This window comes from Calonectris borealis, chromosome 17 (assembly GCF_964195595.1).
Source record: "Calonectris borealis chromosome 17, bCalBor7.hap1.2, whole genome shotgun sequence".
Lineage (NCBI taxonomy): Eukaryota > Metazoa > Chordata > Aves > Procellariiformes > Procellariidae > Calonectris > Calonectris borealis.
In genome coordinates, this window is record NC_134328.1 from 8832569 (window position 1) to 8852299 (window position 19731).

Sequence of the window (19731 nt, forward strand, 5' to 3'; positions counted from 1 at the left end):
GAGCATCGGCGGGTCCCCGCGGGGAGCGCGGCACAGGGAAACACGCCGGAGAGAAGCCAGAAATGGCTCGCTCATCATCATCATCACCATCACCATCACCATCACCATCATCATCATCAGCAGCAGCAGCAGCAGCAGCAGCAGCAGCAGCAGAGGTTTCTACGCCGGCACCGGGGCAGGCAGCGCGGCCGTCCCGCGGGACCGGAGCCCCGTGGGCAATCCCCACGGCTCGGCTCGGCCCCGGGGGCCGCGGGGCCGACACCTGCCGGGCGCCCGCCCCGCCCGGCCCATTGGCTCCGGGGCCCGGGGGCGGCCCCGCACCGCCCTCCCCGCCCCCGCACCGCCCCCCCGGCCCCCGGGCCCATATTAGCGGGCGCGGCGACGCGGCGGCCCCGCAGCGGGCGGCGGCACCGGGGCTGCAAGATGCCGCGCTCCTTCCTGGTGAAGAAGCACTTCTCGGCCAGCAAGAAGCCCAACTACAGCGAGCTAGAGAGCCAGGCCGGTGCGTGGACGGGGCGCGGCGGGGCGGGCCACGCACGTGGGACGCGGTGCGGGGGCTCCGATGCGGGTACGGGTGCGGGATCTCCTTCTGTCTCCACACGGGAGCGGGTGACTGACTTTTTGCAGGGGTGCGGGGTGGTTTTTTCAATTTCGTGCGTCTCAGGTGGGATGGGGCGCGGGATCCCCCGTGTCCCGGCATGTGGAGCCGTCCCCTGGTATCCCGGTGTGGGCGGAGGCGCCGGGCTCTCCTCCGTGGGGTGGGCACGAGTGCGCGGGGAGCTCCCTATGACGGGGGTGGGCAGGGGCGCGGGGTCCCCTTCGCCCCATTCCTCGCAGCAGGGCGGGCAGGGGCGCCGAGCCCCCGTGGGATGGGGTCTCCTTTGCCCCGTGGGGTGGGCAGGAGCCCTGGGCCCCTGTGGGGTGGGTTGGGGTCCCTTTGCTCCTCCGGCTCCGGGGTGGAGCGCGGGGCTCCCACGGGATGGCCTGGGGTCGGGTCCCATTGCCCCGGGGATGGGCTGGGCACCCCTCTCCCCTGGGTGTGGAGTCCCCCGGGGGGGGTCGGGGCTCCCTCGCCCCCGTTCGCACGGGGACCATCGGGCCCCCGCTGAGCGCTGCCGCCTCCCGCAGTGCTGGCCGCCCCGCTGCTGTACGAGACGTGCCCGCTGCCCGTCATCCCCCCGCCCGAGGTGCTCGGCCCCGGCGCCTACTACCCGCCGCTGGTGTGGGACGCGGGGCTGCTCTCCAGCCTCTTCCCGGGCGGCCCGGGCAGCGAGGCGGCGGGCGGCGCGGCCCCCGCCCTGGACCTGACGGCCCTCTCCAGCGAGGAGGATGAAGGCAAGAGCTCGGGGCCCCCCAGCCCAGCCTCGGCCCCCGCCGCCGCCGAGCGCTTCCGCTGCGCCCAGTGTGCCAAGGCTTACTCCACCTTCGCCGGGCTCTCCAAGCACAAGCAATTGCACTGCGACGCCCAGGCCAGGAAATCCTTCAGCTGCAAGTACTGCGAGAAGGAGTACGTGAGCCTGGGGGCTCTCAAGATGCACATCCGGAGCCACACGCTGCCCTGCGTCTGCAAGATGTGCGGCAAGGCCTTCTCCCGGCCCTGGCTGCTGCAGGGCCACATCCGGACGCACACCGGTAATGCCGGCTCTTGCCCCTCTCCCTCCCTCCCTTATCGCCTCCCGCTTCCCAGCTCCGCGGCCCCCAGCGAATCGGCGGGCCGGGTGTTATCTGGGAAGATAAGGGCTTCCCAAACCCCCTTGGCACATCTCTCTAAAATGTCCTTTAAATATCCTCTTGGCTGGAATCGAGCGCAGGGTCAAGGCTCGGCTCGTAAATCTGTGCCGCTGCCGTTAGTGCCGTGCCTGCCCGCAAGCCAGCCCATCGGCCCCGGTGGGACAGCGCACGCCTCAGCTCAATTTCATAAACTGGGGCTATGAGACTGCTCACACTCCCTCCCTCTGCACCACCATGCCCGAAGCATCCCTCCCTGCCCACACCAAGGGCTGCCAGCCAGGGCAGCACCCCAGCTACCCACCACCGTGGCCTCCAACCCGCCGTCCCGCTCAGCAGCGATGAGCTCGCTGCCGAGATGCACCGCAGCAAGGCTCGGCGAGGCCGGCGGGCAGGTGCTGGGGGCGCGGGGCCGTCACCCCCTGCACCTGTTGGTGCGGGTCCGGGTGCCGCAGCTGCAGGCCGCCACGGCCGCCCGTACAATGCATCTCCCGAGCATCCTTTGTGGGGCAGCGGGGATAGTGTAATTGTTACTTGGCACTGATTTCACACCCTCTTAATGTACTAAAGATGATGGCTGAAGGAAGCCGGGAAGACTTAATTGTGCTTTCCAAATTGAGCATACGCATTTGTTTCCTCCAAAAGAGTCTTTCTGGGAGGAATTCGCCCTGGCCAGGCTTTTCAATGTGAGCCGGGCGGGAGAAGGGGGAGCGCGGGGTTCGGCGGAGGAAATAGCTATACTCACCCTGGCGCTGGCGCCTTTCAGCCGCTGCCTGCTATGATATAATTAACACATAGTGCTTGGCTTTCCTGCCTCTCTGCAAACGGTTCACTTGGCTCCAGACAGGAGACGAATATCGTGTCTTCGTTTGTATGTGCAACTGCCTTGCTGCTTGCAGATGTTTCCAGCATTAATTTTCCGTGGCTCATAGGAGAGGCTTTTCTGGGAGTAGGAAATTCCCGAGTCCGCGGCTTTCCCCGAAGTGAATGCTGTACATACCTCGCCCGGCTTTCCCTCCGGACAATAACAGCCAGCACTTCTTTTCACTGTGCTCTTCACAAACTTTGGCTAATGAATGGCTCCTTCTTTGATATTCCCCATGTGTTGATGCACTGGTTAATTGGGAGCGTTTCTCTTTGTCCCATAGGTGAAAAGCCCTTTTCCTGTACACACTGCAACCGGGCCTTTGCTGACCGCTCTAATCTCCGAGCCCACCTGCAGACCCATTCAGATGTAAAGAAGTACCAATGCAAAACCTGCTCCCGGACTTTCTCCCGTATGTCGCTGCTCCACAAGCACGAGGAGACGGGCTGCTCCGGCTCTCGCTGAGGACTCCGCTCCCCCAGGCCTCTCACCACGCAAATACCTATATTATAACTAGTTTCTGTAGGAGTTAGTTTCCTCCGTCGCCATCGCAGTGCGCACCGGGCCGGACGCAGCTACTCCGACCCTCGAGACCCTCACACTCCTTGCTCGGTGCCTCCTGTGCAATGCGAAGGCCTGATCCTTCTCCCATCCCGGCGTCTGAGGGTGCAGGATTGGACTCCGGTGCAAAGCGTGGGTGGCAAAGCGAGTGCGTGAAACTCGGGGGACGCAGTCCCGAGCCCGCCCCGCTGCTGCCGCAGCCCCTCAGCAGGTGCCCCCGCTTGCCGAAGGCACCTTGCAGGGTTGGACCTGCGCCCCGGCCCCACCGCCGGTATCAAACATTGCGACCATGTAGCTTGGAGGGGTTGGGGTTTTTTGTGTTTATTTTTACCGTAACCACTTGGTAACTTCTAAGAACCAATATTTTTTTAATGAAGGACAAAACGTTACCCCCTCCCCCCCGCCCCGAGTGTATATACGCCGCCTGTAGAAGGTGTAACTATGCAATAATACAGTATCCCAGTAGTTGTGAAGCAGCTGCTTCTCCCCAGCACAATGACAATTTGCAATGCCTGCGAGATTAACAGTGTCCATAAAAGGCATGGGTAGCCATTTCAAACACCAACCCTGTTTACAGAGCAGCTATGCACTCAAGCACCTGTTAATATGACTCTTAACAACTGCTTTTCAAGAGAACTGTGACTAATAGCAGGCACTTGTCAGCCGATACAATGGTGGCCTGTCCCAAGGCTGCCCATCGACAGGTGTGTGCCAAAAGCCCTATTTATGGGTATTGACAGGTGCCTCCTGAATGCATCTTTCTTTGGACATTGTTTTCATGGAATCATTACAAAGAGGATGTTTACATTTCAAAGGTACACTGGTATTTATATTTTTGTGCCACAATTTTGTACTGATGAAACTTTTTATATAATTATATACAGTTTATTGATATTCAATAAAATGGTTAATTTATAATAGGGTTTTGTGGGTGCTTAGGGTGAATATGCAGCAGCGGGTGAGGAGTGCTGTGGCTTCCTCCTGTGCTGCAGGGACTGGGGTGCTGGGCTGGGTGTGGGTACTGGACTCGGCTCTCCTGCTCCCAACCCTGCGCTCGTGGCCTCTGGCTGCAGGTGGATGGCAAGTGGCATTCACACGGGGGGATCTGCAGAGCAGTTGCCTCTCGGGGGAGGAAAAGGCAGGCTGAGTCAGTTCCTGCCAAAATGCTGGGGCTGGGGAAGGGGCAGCTGTGCGGTGATGCAGGCTGGGGGGGGGGATCAGGCTGCTGGGGTGCAGTGGATCTCCCTGGCTCCGAGTGGGAAAGCGCAAGGGCTTGCACTGTCCCTCCCAGCCTGCCCGGCTGGGTGCTGGCTTCCCCACGGGGCTACTGGAGCACCCATAGCCTGGCCGTGTCCCTCAGAACTCCCTGGGGAGCAGGTCCGTGCCGCAGCACGGGGGACTGCCCCGCTGGGCTGGTGGGGTTGCCTCCAGCTCTTGGCAGGCTCCTGAGCCTCCCTGGGGATGGCTAAAGCACCAGGCACCTCAGTGAGCTGAGCCTCCGGGTGGGTGACCCGATGTGGGTGGTGTGGCAGCAGAGGTGACACGTCTGTTGTCACCACAGAGCCCTTCAGCAAGCGCAGGTGGGGCTGTCCCCTGCGTGACCACAGCCGGGAGGGAACTGAGGGGCAGGTGCTCCAGGATACCCCAGGTACCTGCCTCTAGGATTTCCATAATGAAACTGTCCCAATGCCCCAAACCACCTGCCTTGCACCTTCCCAGCCACCTCCGAATTTGGGGTGCTTCCAGGACAGTACAGCCGGTCTTGCCGCCTACCTCCCCCAGGGGCTGGGATTTGATCCTTCTCCTCCCGCATTTCCTCAGTGCCATCCCCAGGCCATTGCTTTTAACCAGGGAATAAAAGCGCACGTCCCCCAGCACTCATCCCCCCTCCAGCCCGCTGGCGTCCGGCTCCCTGCGCCTCTCCCAGGGGCTGGTACGGAGCAGGAAGATGTGTGTGGCTGTAAAAGTGAGCAGAGCTGTTGCTCGGCCCGTCTTTAATTAAGAGCTCACCCAGTATAAACTGACTTTCCCAGCCGAGTTGGGCTCATTACTTGATTATTAAGCAGGGCAGGAAGTTTTGGGTTTGCTCTTGTGTGTGCTTTTTTCTTCCTTTTCCCAACAGGAAGCGGGGGAGGGGCACTAATTACTTTCAGCTTTCCATCCATAAAATCCTGGAGCCGCAAAAGCAGCTAAATAGTTAAAAAAAGACCAATTTTGAGAACGGACCACCTGCAGGAGCTGGAAAGGAGGGTCGAGGAGTGGGTAAGCAGGGAGCAGAAGCCCGCCGAGCCCTGCTTGCCGGGGAGGCGGCGCAGGCTGTCCCACCAGCCCGGGTCGGTGGTGGCTTTGCAGCTCTGACATGCAAGAGCCCTCGGTTACTGCTTAGCGTTAGGGCCCTGCAGCGTGCATCCAACCGCACCGCACGCGCTGTGCCTTACCCCCATCCTCGCGTGTCACGGCTGTCACCGATTCGGATGGGGACACTTTCTGGCATCATTCAGGCTGTTGCTTCGTCCCTGCACTGGCACCCACTGGGGAACCCTGCCAGCTCCTTCTCAGTGGGCTTCGACTAATAGTGGCTAGGCAGGCAATGAGAGTTGTGAGAACCCTCCTCCTTAGCAATCTTTCCTGCTCTCAGTTGTGTTCCTGGCTTTGTCCAGAGCCTGGCTGGGACACAAGGCTTTTAGAGAGAAGGTATAAAATGGGTGGAGGACAGCCTAGGCTCCGACTGACAAATCCCGCGGCATTCAAACACAAATGCAGCCTTAAAACACTGGAAAAAAAGAAATGCTGCCTGTTCTGAATCACAAAAGCGCAGCCCATTGGCACTTGGGCTGCCCCTGCATCTGCTCCCTTCCCTGCCCTGCCCAAGCACCCTGCACCCCAGGGACCCGCGGCCACTCAGATGCTGTCCCACAGCTCCCCAAATTATGCCCAGGTCTGGACCAGCTGCTGCCCTGTCGCAGGGTGATGGACATGGCCTAGATCCCTCTTTTTCTGACCGGCTGCTCGTTTTCCTACTGCAAAAATATTTCTTATTTCTACACTGAGGGCTGTCGGGGTGAGCAGAGGGCTGGGGCCCATGACAAGGACACCCTTGCGTCCAGCTCAAACCTGCTGCAATCCCCTCTGTCCTTTCTCTGCCTCCATACACCTTTGGGGCTGATGGAGAATTGCATCCAGGAGCTGGGCCTGAGAATGAGTTGCAATTGCTTTTTCATTTCATTTTTGGAAGAAAACCCCCCAGAGCAGCATCCCTGGCAGCAAGGGCGGCTGGCAGCAGTGCCGTGGTCCCCTGCCCCTGGTCCCCTGCACTTGCCCGAGCAATGAGTGCTGCATGGCGAAGCCAGAAGGTTTATGGCGAAACCTCAGCAGTTTTTTCCCTTGTTTTTTCCCCCTTCTCTGTTTTAATGCCACAGGAACTAAACACACCGTAAAGCCGCTGCCTGCAGCCCGGCTGTTTCATCCAGGTAGCGCAGGCTGCAGTTTCGGTGGTGGGGGCGGCGGGGAGGGGGCAGCCGGCGATTAAACAGGAGGAACCATTTGGTGACCACCTTGTGTGACCATCTGTAACAGATTACGGTGTCAGCGCTCGTAAAAGCCGGGATTCAATCAAGCGCCCGGCAGGTAGCGGGGGGGCCCCGCTGGCAGGGGCCGTGGTGCCGGGGTGCGGGCTGTGCCGGCTCCGGGCTGCCGCGCTCCCCGGGCGGCGGCACGGCCATGGCGTCGAGTGTTTGAACTCCGCTGTTTAATTTCCACGGACCTCCACAGGACCTTTAAACAAGCACGTACGTCCCCTCGGCTCCTGGAGCCCTTTCAAAGGCTCTGGGGAAACCACAACGTGCCTTTTCTTCCCAGAGAGGACTAGTTTTTTTCCCCCTCCCTGACCCGATGCAGAATTAAGGGTGTTTGGAAACCCACCCTGCCGTGGGACCCCCCCCCGGGGCAGAGAGCTGGGGCAGACCCACGGGTTAAAAAGGGCTTTAAGGCTTGACGCCGCTGTTTGAAATTATCCTGTCTCTGCGGGCATCCAAAGCATCCCAGAGGGGACGAGAAGGGAACCGGGTGGATTACAGCCACCTTTGCAAAGGCTAAGCTTCATCTGCTTAGTGATTTGGGGGCTGCCGTTCCCAAAACTGCTTTTTTCACCCCTTTCTGTCCCCATCTCTCTTGGGGACGGGCACAAGGCACGCCTGGCCCTGGTGCAGTGAGGGCGAAGGGCAGCTCCGGGGCCACTCTGCACCCAAAGTCCTTGGCAAACCACTCACGGGGGCATCCGGACATTGGGAAGAGGAAAGAGGGAAAAAGAAGAAGGGCTGGAAAGTGTTTAAACACAAGGAACATGCTGAGCCCGTCTCAGGCTCAGCTGAGCTGGGGGCTCCCTGCAGAGCCCACCTCCAGGCAGGGAAGCCGGCGGTGGGTGGGAGGCAGCCCTGCCTCTGCTTCCCAAAATGCCTCCCCCACCTCCAGGGCAGTAGGAATGGAAAAATTTTCCACTTTCTTCTCCTCTTGCTGCAAAACTATCTGATAGAAACGTTCTCTTCATGATCTCCCAGATCCCCTGTAGCCTCTGGAGGAGAGTTTCCAGCATCCGAGCATGCAGCCCTGGGAGAAGGCAGCCAAAGCTCAGCCCCTACAAAGTAGCAGCCTAATTCTTCTTTTGGCTCTTACCTTACCTAGAAAAAGCTGAATAAACAAACAGAAACCGGGCAGGATCCAGGGAAAGGCCCATTATTAAAGTCAATCGCTGGACGGCTGTTTCTGATTTGGAGAAGGGAATGACCGGAGCTTCGCAGCAGAAGCCGGGACAGCTCGTGGGGCGATCAACAGAGACAACACGGGTTTCCCACTCGAGATACCTGGGACTGTGGGAGGCCTTGGAAGATGTGTGCATTTGTCCTCGGCCGGGCAAGAAGGGCAGCAGGTGCCGGTGCAGGCTCAGCGAGCCCCTGTCAACAGGCAGTGCTGGTGAAAGCCTCCGTCCATTAACAGCTCGCCATAAGGAGCGGGATTCACAAACAAGCTGCAGGTGTAGCTATTGTTTTTCTGGCTCTGGGCTATTGACATGAGCAATAATCTCAAATTAATCTTTAATCGGATGATGAACTGATAGCGTGGGGCTGGGGAGGTGCGAGTCTTCCCATGGAGACAAAGAGCATGAAAAATGTGGAGAGAGGGAGCCAGGGAGACCTGGGGAAGGCGAGCGAGGCCAAAGGGTTAAAATAAAGATGATTTTTCCCTGCAGATGCAGGCGGTCTGGATTGCAGCATCACCGTGGTCTTGCTGCCGGCTGCACTCACCCTTCTGAGGGCATCGCCTCTCCCCGGCCACGCTGCCTGCGGGTCCCTCCCTGCCTGCCCCGTGCCCCGGCAAAGCATCAGCCACCTGCCAAAACAGCGCGAGCGCGTGCCTCGCTGGCTTGAAAATCGGGCCGTAAATCCTCCCGGCTGAGGCCGGCTTTCTCCTGGGCGAAGCGAGCACAAACTCCTCGCCTCGAGCATGGGGGGCAGCTCCACTCACCCCGTGGGGTTGAGAAACACCTTCCCGGCATTGTCTCATCCTCCAACTATTTATGTCCCCTGTGCAAATGTCGTGGCAGCGGCCGTGGCCGGCGGGAGGACGGGCAGCACCCGGCTGTGCTTGCGGGGCTTTGGGAGACCGCGGAGGAACGGACAAGCCCAACCCTGTTGTGGGTTAAATGGTTGTTTCTCCTCTTTCGCTCTCAGCTGGTCCCGACGATGGGGAAAGCTTTGGGGGCCGCTGGCGCTGCCCCCCAGGCGGGCGCGAGCTCGTGTGGGGTGGGAGCGGGTCTCTGTCCCCGGGCTGGTGCAGGCAGATGGGGAACGCTGAGCAAACAGCCAGGAGTGGCCACGGAGCCCCTCTGCAGAGACACCCGTGCCAGAGCCCGAAGCTCTTCACAACCCGCTCTGTTAACGGCAGTGGGTTAAAAATGAAGGCCATAAAGCCGTTGTATTCAATTTTTTCACCTGAGGATGAACGGTTTGGCACAAGGGACAGAAGCACAGCGACCCGTGTCCTCCCCACAATAAGAAGTGCAAGAGTTACCAGCCTGCGCCGACGGCTTTACAATAGCAATGCTGTGCTGTAATTTATTGGAGATCTGCCTAGAAAATCATCAGAAAGTATTTTAAATCCAGCATAACATACATATTTATGGATCACCTTCTGTTTTACTGGGCTCCCTGAAAGCAATGCGAGGCCTGTTTTACTTTTCTCAATAAAAAGGCTCACATTTCACATGCGAGGAGATTGGCGTCTCCCGAGCTAATTAATCCGGGTTCCCCTCCACCTCCGCATTTTCCACGCAGGGTTATGCTGGCGACACTTTGTCTGTGGCCGCTCCGGGGAGGACGGTGCTGCACATTAAGCCTCCTTTGCCGGCGATGCGCTGGAGGCAGAGCGGGGCAAGGCGAGGAAGTGGCGGCGTGTCGTGGCACAGAGTCATGGCCCGTTATAAAGAGCTTAAAGGGCCTGCATTATGTCATTACTCAATTAGTCTGTTGGTAATAGCACTTCATTAGAGAGACAGTTCCTATTCACTGGCCCTAATCCACTTTCTAAAGACAGGGCTGGAGCCATTGATCGCTTTTCCCGCTTTTCCGAAGAGGGAAGAGGCAGAAAGTGGGTTTGGAGAGTGGCCCTGCGGCGGGCAGGGGGGAGCAATCCCACCGCTGCGGCCAGGGCAGCCCCCACCACCCGAAAACCGAGATGGAGGCAGCAGTGCCCAGCGGCGGCAGCTCAGGGGTGTGCAGGAGTGCAGAGCACCTGCCCTTCTCACCAACCTCAGAAATCAGGCTGTTAACCAGGGAACAAAAGAGTTTTGGTGTGAAACCATAGGCGACCACAGCTGAGGAAGTGACCCCTCTGTGCCTGGCCGGACGCGGTGGGTGAGCCGGTGCCAGGGATGCTCTCGGGTACCGGCTGCGGGGGCACCGCCCCCAGCCCGCGCCTCGCTTGGGAGCGCAGTGGGAGCAGAAAGAAAAGCCGCAAAGGCGCTCTTTTTCTTTCTTTTCTTTTTTTTTTTTTTAATTTCTTTTTCTTTTTTTTCAATCCCCCCCCCCAGCTCTATGACATGCGATGCTCGGTGGAAACCGAAGCGGGGTAGGAAGTGGAGCGAGAGCCGCGCGCAGGAAACCGATGTGTGTCAGGAAAGGATGTCAGCGCCGGCGGTGGGACCGAGAGGCCAACAGCCGGTGTGGGAGCTGCCCCCGCCCCGCCGGCGACTCACCGATGAGAGGGGCAGGAAGCGAAACGGAGCCCTTCCTCTATAAATAAAGGTATCTGCTTCCATTTGAGGCACTGATAGAGCAAACCCGGAGGTGCAGGGAGCTCCCAGCCAGCGCAAAGGTGCCCAGCCGGGGAAGCACCACGCGGCTGGGAAGTGTTCCCCATGTCCTGCCCACCCCATTGGCTTCAAAGCCAGTGGGCTCCTGCGCCCCGCAGGGACCTGATCCCCCAAATCCCACTACCACGACGGCCAGAGCATCCTCAGCTATGGCCCCGTGCGAGGCTGCCGCATGGCTGGTGCTTGGGGCCTCATCCTGCCGCAGCCCCAGCGGGGCACCAGCCTGCAGGCACCTCGCCCACCCCACGTCCTCCTTCCCCAGGGCATCCGTCAGCCAGATGCCCACTTCATGCTGTGCTGCCGCGGGAGGAGCTGGGCTTGGGGGTTTTCCCTCCCCCATAAAAAAGAACCATTGCTCAGATTTCAGAAAGATGCAGCCTAAGCACAGAAGTTATTTTAGGTCAAAAGAAGTACCGGGGAAGGAAAGTTTACTGCCCTGGTTACGGCAGCTGCTGTCTGTGATCAATATCATCCAAATTTCCCTACCCAAAACCTCACTTTACAGCAATAGCCTTCCATCGTCGCTTCCACCGGGCTGGAGGGCAGCAACGTGGGTCTCCATTTGCTGCAAAAATTAACAGTTATTAGTATTTGTGACTCAGGCAAGGACCCAAAGGCCAGTTTTTAAATGCAGACACCGTAGTAGATGGCAACTGATTTCCCTCAAATGGTCTTCAGAGCATCCCAGGAGCCAAAACAATGGCTGGCACGTGCCTGGGGGACAGGGACCGCAGTCCTTGCCAGCTGTGGGAGAGGAAGGGAAGGCTGGGGAGTCACACACCATCACCCATCGGAAAGTGCAAATCTTCCACAATTTAGGCACTTTGTTTTCATTCAAACCCTTTTGCCATTTCCTAATACTGGCTACTTCTCTCCGAAAGGAAATAGCTGTCCCATAAATAAAGGAAGGTGGGAGGGAGCGTGGGGGAGGCTGCGAGCGCAGGCGAGGCAGATGCAGAAAGCTTTTCCCGGCGTGCTCCAGCTCACGGCCGGAGAATAACATCAGTAAGTGGAAGAGCAGAGAGGGTCCACGGCGCATGCCCATGCCAAGGAGTCGCTCGCACATGGCCACGCCTGGGGCACCCCCAGCCCTCCCCTTGTCACCCTCCGAGCATCCTCCCCGTGAGCACCCTCCCGGCCGGCCAGCCCAGCATGGCAGGGGTGTGCTGAGAGCGGTCCCTGCAGTGAGCCCCAAACACCGAACCCCGAGCCTGGGCTCCTGTTTCCTCACTGCAGCAGGAGCCTTGGATGGGGGGACCTGCAAAACCACCTTCTGGCACCGAGCGAGGGTAGGTCGGCAGCGCAGGGAACAGCCGGGCAGGTGCGGGTATCGCATCCCGGCTCCGACACCGACTCTGTATCCTGGGTCCTGGCACATCATCTCCACGTGCACTCTTTTCCATGCACAGTGGGGAATACCACACCGCAGCTGCAGCTGTAAGGAGCTCTCTGAGCCCGGTGGCGGGGAGCAGGCGTGCCCAGCAGACAAGCCAACACACGAGAAGGGGCACCAGGACCAGCACCCTCCTGGGGCACCCTCACCGGCAGCCCCATGGGACCCGCTGGCCCTGCATACCTGTGGGTCAGGGCTCAGCTGCCTGTGGGATTCTCTCTGCTGGCCTGGCCTCAGCGCTGAGCCATTAATAACCAGCTCTAGTTGTGTCTCTCCAGCCCGCAGCCTCTATTTTCTTTCAAAATCAAGCTGCGATGGGAATGAATTATCTCTCTTCATTTTCATTTTCCCTCTGTCTCTGCTGCTGGCAAATTAACAGCTTCCCTTGATGCCAAACGGTCTGCAGTTTATCTCCCGAAGCACAAGTTTCACTCCCAATCTGCACTGGGGAAACTTAAAGTAATTGCAGAAAACTCTTCTGAAAGGGATCCAGCAGAAAAGAAGTCAAATAAATAGGGACCATATGCACCACGCCAGTCCGAGGCGCCGCACAAAGATGCTCTCATTCGCAGTGCTGGGTCCCACCCCGAGCCGGCGGCGTGGCCCGCCTGCCCCGTACACAGGGCTCTGCTCTGGTACGAAAACTTTCTCCAGGGGTGGTTTGCAGTGCCCGAACCTGGCTGGGTTTGCAGACTGAGTTTTGCACGCACACTTGCTGGGTGTGTTTTCACCCAGGGTTTAGCTGGCTCTTGGTGGAGAACAGAGAAGAGAGCTGGTTGCTAACCTGGAGAACTGCCGCCGGAGAGTATTTAAACTGGCCTCTGGGTGCAATGCTGGGGGAGGATTTCCAGTGCACCATGAAGGACTGTTTGCAAGGGCCCCATTTGCTATTGGGCTGCGTTGGGTCTTGCCAACATGGTCTCATTCTAGCTAAGGCAGAGACTCAACTTTCTCAGCTGCGCCAGGCTTGGCTGCTTTGCTTCCCGTGACCCATTTTCCCCAATTAAATGGGGTGCAGACACTGCAAGGTCTGTCAGCCCGCAGCCAGGCCCCCAGTGCTGGGCCTGGGGTGCACTGCCAAGCAGGATCCGGCCCCAGCCCCGCACCATGAAGGTCTGCCATGGCCCTCGGCAGCTCTGCAAGGGAGGGCAGGGGCGGATGCAAAGCATCCCCTAAAGCAGACGACACTGGGACCTTTGATCCCTGCGCAGCCCAGCCCTGCCCGGTCATGCACACGTATTTCAGGTCCCCCCTCGGTCCTTGCTGCTCGGGGCCGCTGGGGCAGCCAGCCCCATTCCTCCCCAAAGGGCTCATCCCGCAGCCGCCTTCACCCGGTCCCTGCTTTACCTCAAGGAGCCCCAGCGCAAATCAAAGCGCTCTGAGGTTTCCCTTGTGCAGCCCGAAGTGCTCTCAGAGGGCGATGCGCTGCTGTCAGCAGCCCCCGGCTGCGGGGACGGGGTTATCCCCACCCCACCCCAACACCTCCTTCTCACCGCTCCTCCCGCAGGCAGGTGCTTGGCCGGGTCTCCGGACCCTCGGCATTGCTCAGCACCATGCTCCCGCACCGGCCGCCCCGGTGCCTGGGTTTGCAGCGCTCCCCTGCCCCTTGCTAAGGTGCTGACGGGTCTTTTCTTGCTCGGCATCGCTTGCGCTTGCCCGTGGATGGAGGGTGACAGCAGCGCTTGGCGCGGTAGTGGTGACCGCCACAGTGTGGGAGCTGGGGTGGGTGACGGTGCGCGGCCCCTCCTGGGGGGCATGAAGCACTTGGACGCCTGTTATCACCCGGTGTCGGGGAAAATACTGTGAATAGACAGAAAAAAGGAAAATAATAATGGCTAATGCTTCCAAAAGTAATTTGGGGAGCCTCAATTTAGAAAGCCAAAATTGAGCTCCCTTGAAGAGGCTTTTTTCCAGAGGCTTCTCCAAAACGTCTGGAGGAGTTATCCGTCGTTTGGCACCAGCAGCATTTGCCATTTCTACGAGCTGTGGCCGGGAACTGCTAGTTAAGATGCCTGCCTGCCTGGCACTGGGGCTGCCCATCACCGAGCAGCGAGGAGTCACCTCACAGAACCCTCCGGCTTTGGGATGGGCCAGCCTGTGCCCGCGATACCGGGCTAGCATTACCCTGGGCTTGGGATGTTACCACCAGTGAGGTTTCTGAAAATAGTCCCTGGCACCCCTCCACACTGCCGGGCCGGGCCAAGCGTCTCTGAGACTTGCTTCCAGCTTCCCCATAGCCCCAGTGGGAAGAGGAGCCTCTCCCCCTCTGCACTGCCTTGGCCCCCTCCACCCTGCTCCCCCTGCCCAGGGCAGAGCCCGCCGTCCCCCCGCGCTGCCGCCCGGGCCCTCAGCTAGCCCGACGGCCGCGCTGAAGGCAGCCTGCGTATATAAAATTAGCACCCTCACAGGAGGCTGCGAGGGGAAACCTGCCCTGGGCGGCCGCAATGGGAAGCAGATGCTCTGTGATTAAGCCCACATGCGCAGGGCAGCGCCGACCTCCGAGCAGGACCCGTGGTGCCCGGGCCGGGGGACGGAGGGCACGTGCCGGAGCAAAGGCTGCTTTGGGCAGGGACGGCTCAGGCTGGGAGCCGGCGGCGGGGCTGGATGCAGCCCGGCTGCTGCCGGCCGGGGCTGGGGAGGGCTGGCAGGATGGAGGCAGGGGAGCTGCTTCTGCGTCCCCCACGAGTGATGCTCAGGGTGGAAATGGTCTTACACACAAGTGCAGCTTCCCTGTTGGCGATGCCCTGCACTTGCGGGAGCCAAGCTGAACTTTTTGGCTCCATCAAGCCAAGAGGACTGTGTGAGACGAGGGCTGTGGAGCTGCATCCTGACGGCTTGCGCTGCCGGGGGCAAAGCCCTGGAGGCCAGGAGAGCGAGGAGAGCCATGCTCGGCGCAGCTCCAGTGCAGCATCCCCAGCACTAATGCCATTTGCATCCTGCTTGGAGGAACATGCATCCAGCTCCAGCCCGCAGCTTGACTCCCCAGACCTTCCCCCTCCACACGGCCCTGGGTCACCAAAACGCCGTATCTCTTCCCCGCAGAAAGGGATGCAGCGAAGTTTCAAAGTCCAGGGGCTGGTGACCCCGGCCAGGCCTCTCCTGCACGGCCGTGTTGGGAGGTGCAGAGAGAAGACGCAGGTTTGCCGTCCCTGTCCAGGGAGTTAAAAGCCCGGCACCGAACAAGCTGTGTAACCTGAGAGCGATTTTCTAGATAAGATCTAGGCAAAGGGGGGGAGTTTGCAAGGTCAGGTCACAGGGGGCTCGCTGACCCCTCTGAACACCAGCCCGGGACCCCAGCGCCAGCAGGCGAGGGAGGATGCTCATTGGCATTGCCTGCTTCGTTTCTTCTCGTTTTCTTCCCTTTCATGGTTTTGTCTTTGAAAGGGGCAAGTCCCCACTTATCTCCTGCCCTCTCCAGTCTCCCCAGTGCGGTTTCTCCAGCCTCGCAATAAGGCATGGCCATTTCTGTTTCTTCTCAAGGCATTTTTCCACCCACCCTCTCTGGCCCTGGTGGGAATTGTCAGCTTCGAGATAACGAGAAGGATGAATTGTTCGTACAGGATGTTGCACGAAGCCCAAGTGCTATTTGCAGGCAATTTTAATAAGTAATAATAAGGAGAGAGGACTCCAAAGGAAGTAACCTGGTACAGCAGACAAGACAGATTTATCAAGGCAGGGAGGAAATACTCCCCAGAAATGAATCTGGCATGAGTTCCTGCACACCAGTCCCACGATCCTGTCTGCCACCACAGGCAACTCTTATCTGAAACAGTCCAGTGTTTAAAATAGACTGGAAAATAAATAGTCTTCCAGCGCGACTGATCCTCCAGAGCCTGCAGTTCATCCCAGCAGCATTTACAGTTTTCTCTGGAGTGTTTCCGACATGTACTTCAAGGCCTTCCAACTCTTTTCTCCTCCCCTGCTTGTGACATTAATGAACCTTCAGGGATTCTTAAAGCGCGTTTTATGTGGATGTATTTTTAAGCAGGAGAAGGAGAGAGCGGTTCCCAGCCCTCCGTGCCTGGGGTGGATGGAGAGTGGCTTTGCGAGGCACACTCCAAACAGGAATCCATCAAACGCCAGGGCTAAGTGTTGCTGCGGCAGCTCGGCTAGCCGTGAAGTTGTTTAATGTTCATTGTTCACAGCTGTGTCACCCTAATAGAGTATTTTATTGTTTTTCCAGTTGTACTTAAAACCATCATTCATTATCCTGCCCAGCCAGTGAGTGCTTCACCTTTAATTCATGACACGAGACGAAACGCCTGGTCAAAGTTTCCAGTGTCTCCACCACAACTGGGACCGGCTCCCTGCCACCCCAGACCCTGCCGGCACGGTTCAGCCCCAGTGACCTGGAGGGTGAGGGGACACAGCCACTGGGAGCTCCGGTGCCCCGTGGTGCGGCTCCCAGGGGAGCAGGGGCTGCCGCGGCAGACCCTGCACGGAGCAGTGGTTGTACCCGGGCTGGGGCACCGGCTCGGTGCAGGAACCCTGAGGAGAGAGCGGACACCCCAAGGAGCCGAGGATGCTGCAAGCCACCCCCCGCGCTGCGACGAGGACAAACCTGGGCGACAGCAATGCCCGCGGGGCCGTCCCTGCCCTCCCGGAGAGCAGGGCACCCGCAGCCATCGCCTTGCCTGGGTTGAATCAGCCCTGACCGGGGCCTCTTATTGCCCGCGGCGGGCAGGCGGAGGCGGAGGCGAGGTCCAAACAGCCCCGGTGCTGCGCATCCTGCTGCACCCAGCTCCAGCATCAGTGTCACCTCCCCCAGTTACACCTTGCTGGGCCCGAGAGCCCCAAAAAGCACCTTTTTGGCCAGCGGAGCCATTTCCCTGCGTTGCCCATCCATGCCAAGCTGGCCCGTCCCCTGTCCTGCCCCGAGCCACCCTGACACCCAACCCACCTGCGGGCTGGTACGTGATGTTCACCTATGACAACTAATTGCGGCGACTAACTTTTTGCTGGAAAACAGCCCTTTTCACAGGCGGGGAAGTCTCTCTGCTCTGTGTAAGTCCTGACAGACTCTCTACAGTAGTTGAAAGGGACGGCATTAAAGAAAAAGAACTTAAACAACCCCAAAGTGAAGGGCCTGTAATTTATTTACTCCCCCCAATGAATGCTGGTTGCAAATCACTCCGTATAAAAATAACTCCTTTCTCCAACTTTTGATCTCTGATATTCCTGTATTTCCCTGGGGAAAATGTAAATCTATGAACTTATTACTAATGTTTCCTGTCCCTGACAGTGGAGCCAGTTGATATTTTACTTGAGAAGCCGAAGAGAAAAAAAAAAAAGCAGCATAAACTTAATGACTGCGGACTGTTTCCAATCTTAGTTTCACTTTTCAGATGGAGAGTTTCCATCTTACAACAGGGAGAGGGAGATTTTTAAATAAAACACGATTTAACTTTAGCCAAACTTCCTCCTAGTGTTTATGCTTTTGGCTCGGGGCTTGATCCATTTAAAGCTGGTTCCTTTTGAAGCAGCCCCGGCTCATCACCACGAACTGACACGACGGCTTGGAAATTGTCTGTTCCACTTCTGAATCCGAATTCCCCGGCCTCTGCCTGCCTCGTTGCTCTCCTGCCTTGCCCTGCCTGGGGAACAGCTCCTGGCCCCTGCTCACCTATGTGGGCAGCGGTGGGTGATGGTGGTGTGGTGGCACCTTGCGCTCGCTGGGCATCCCCTCGGCACTGCTGCGGGCACCTGGCTTGGCCACACAAAGCGTGGCCGTATAAAGCAGCTCCATGTCACCGCTGTCCCTGACCATGGTCATTTTCTAGCCCCAAAGGCACATCCAGGAGCGGCTGGTGGGGAGGCGCGGGGCAGGAGCTCAGGGGTCCAAAAAATATTTGGAAAGTTTCCGAATTGTCTCATTTTGGTGTGTTCCCCCCCAAAACTAAGTACGTTTCTAGTTCACAGCAGGCTTTGCTTGGAAAGGTAAGCTCTTTAGTTAAGAGGCTCTGCTCAGCCTGCTGTGCTCCTCCCTAGGTCCAGTGCGATCTGTGTGAGATTTTTCAGGTTTTTTCCTATTTCAGGATAGAAAAACAAAAATCCCCCCGAAAATCTCAGAGCACAGGAAGATCCTTTCTTGGCAGCGCCAGCGCTGGGAAGGTGGCTGCACGCAGGTAGCCCGAGCCTGGCTCCTGGGAAAACGGCCTCTTCGGCTTCTCCCTCCCGCAGAGCCCTGCCAGAGCCGGGAGCCCTCCGAGTCCCGGGATGGCTGGCGTCAAACGGGAACATCAGCTCCTCTCCTGCGTGCTCTGCCCGCACCTGCGGTTCCCTGCCCTTTGGGGCTGCCCGTCCCTGCCCCGCTCAGCCCCTGCTGTGCCCGCTCGGGGCTGGGTGCTGGGGGGACCTGAGGGTGCTGGGGGGACCTGGGGGTGCAGGGGAGACGGACGAAGCGGAGGCAGCCCCACGGCTGCTGGCCGGAACGAACAGCAGACCTGACGCCAGGCGTGGAAGCCGGCTCCCGCAGGAGCAATTCAGGCGCTGTTTTAACGTCAGCCAAAACACAGGGAATAAAAGGAACTTTAATGGGTTCTAAGTTGAGCTGTGCACCCTGGAGGATTCCTGGCTGCCTCTGTTCGTGTCAGATAAATAGCCCTGTGACTGCAGTAATGTTTAACATCCCCTCTCATTATCTCGCTGGCATCCCCGGGCTCCTGCAGGGATTGCAGCCAGGCCCTGGCCACATCTTCCCCCCAGTCCTCGTCCCACTAGCTGGGCTGCAGCAGCACTTAAGAGCATTTTTGAAATGCAGCCTGATCCAGGGCTTAGGAGAAGAGGCTACGAGCTGAGCTCAGCGCCGGTCCCACCGCGAGGCGAGAGCCCCGGGGCTTCTCCTGCCACCGGGAGAGCCCCTGTGCCCTGTCCCCACAGGCCAGCCCTCTCCCGGTGCCGCCGGCTGGTCAGGCAGACGCGGTGCTGGCCTCAGTCCCCTCCTTGCCTCAGTTTCCCCATCTGTAGTACAGCCTTAGTGAACCTGACTATTTTTTTCTAGAGCTTTGAAGTTTAAGGGTAAAAAAGAAAAAGCATCTTATATGTAGGTGGTCAAAGTATTATAGTTATTAATAATTAATACTTATTAACCCTAATAAGCATCATCAGCCATTCTGGCATCCCAAAGGGTCTGTTGGAAGGAAAGGTCCTTGTATCCCATGTCCCATGTCCCATATCCCATGTCCCATGTCCCATATCCCACATCCCATGTCCCTGCCCCAGTGGGTGCTGTCGGCCGTCCCCTCTCGCAGGCTTCTGCCCAGCGTCTTCCTTTCTGCCGGGAAGGGTTTGATTTTTCTAAGAGGGAGGGCTGGAGAGAAATACCACCTTTGGAAACGACCTCGGGTCTGGCGCGGGCGCCTGCTGGTGGGGTCAGAACAAGGGAGGATTGAGCCGTGCAACCTGCCGGCCCTTAATGGGCTGCTTGTGCTGGGGACCACCAGCACCGCCGCACTGGGAGGGGACTGTCCCCCCCGCTGCCACCGCGGTGGAGGAGCCGTCTCCAGCTAACCGCACATTCCTCGCCCTCCCGTCCGACCCGCACGGCCCTCGCCTCCCTTCGGCCAGCTGATCCCCGCCACCGCTCCCCGGGGATGCTGAGCATCGCCCTCTGCAAGAGGGGCTTGGGCCAAGGACCCATATGGCTCCTGGGGCATGGGGGGGGGGTCTTTCCCACACAGCTGATGATGCGAATGCATGAAGGCATTCTCGGGGTGCCGTCTCGCTCAACCCCAGCTCAATGGGGGACCCAGCGGTACAGAAGCAGGTGAAAACGTCACCGAACTGGCCCCATTGCCTGGATGAGCACGTTGCCTGGGT

The 19731-nt window shown here is 58.8% G+C and overlaps 1 protein-coding gene across 1 annotated transcript; it reads left to right on the forward strand.

The window, feature by feature from the left end:
- Positions 1–411: 411 nt before the first annotated feature.
- SNAI1 (snail family transcriptional repressor 1) lies at positions 412–4072 on the forward strand. Its single transcript, XM_075166090.1, has 3 exons — positions 412–502; positions 1129–1632; positions 2877–4072. The coding sequence occupies exons 1-3, from the start codon at positions 424–426 to the stop codon at positions 3056–3058; spliced, it is 765 nt and encodes a 254-aa protein (XP_075022191.1). The 5' UTR covers positions 412–423; the 3' UTR covers positions 3059–4072.
- Positions 4073–19731: the final 15659 nt, after the last annotated feature.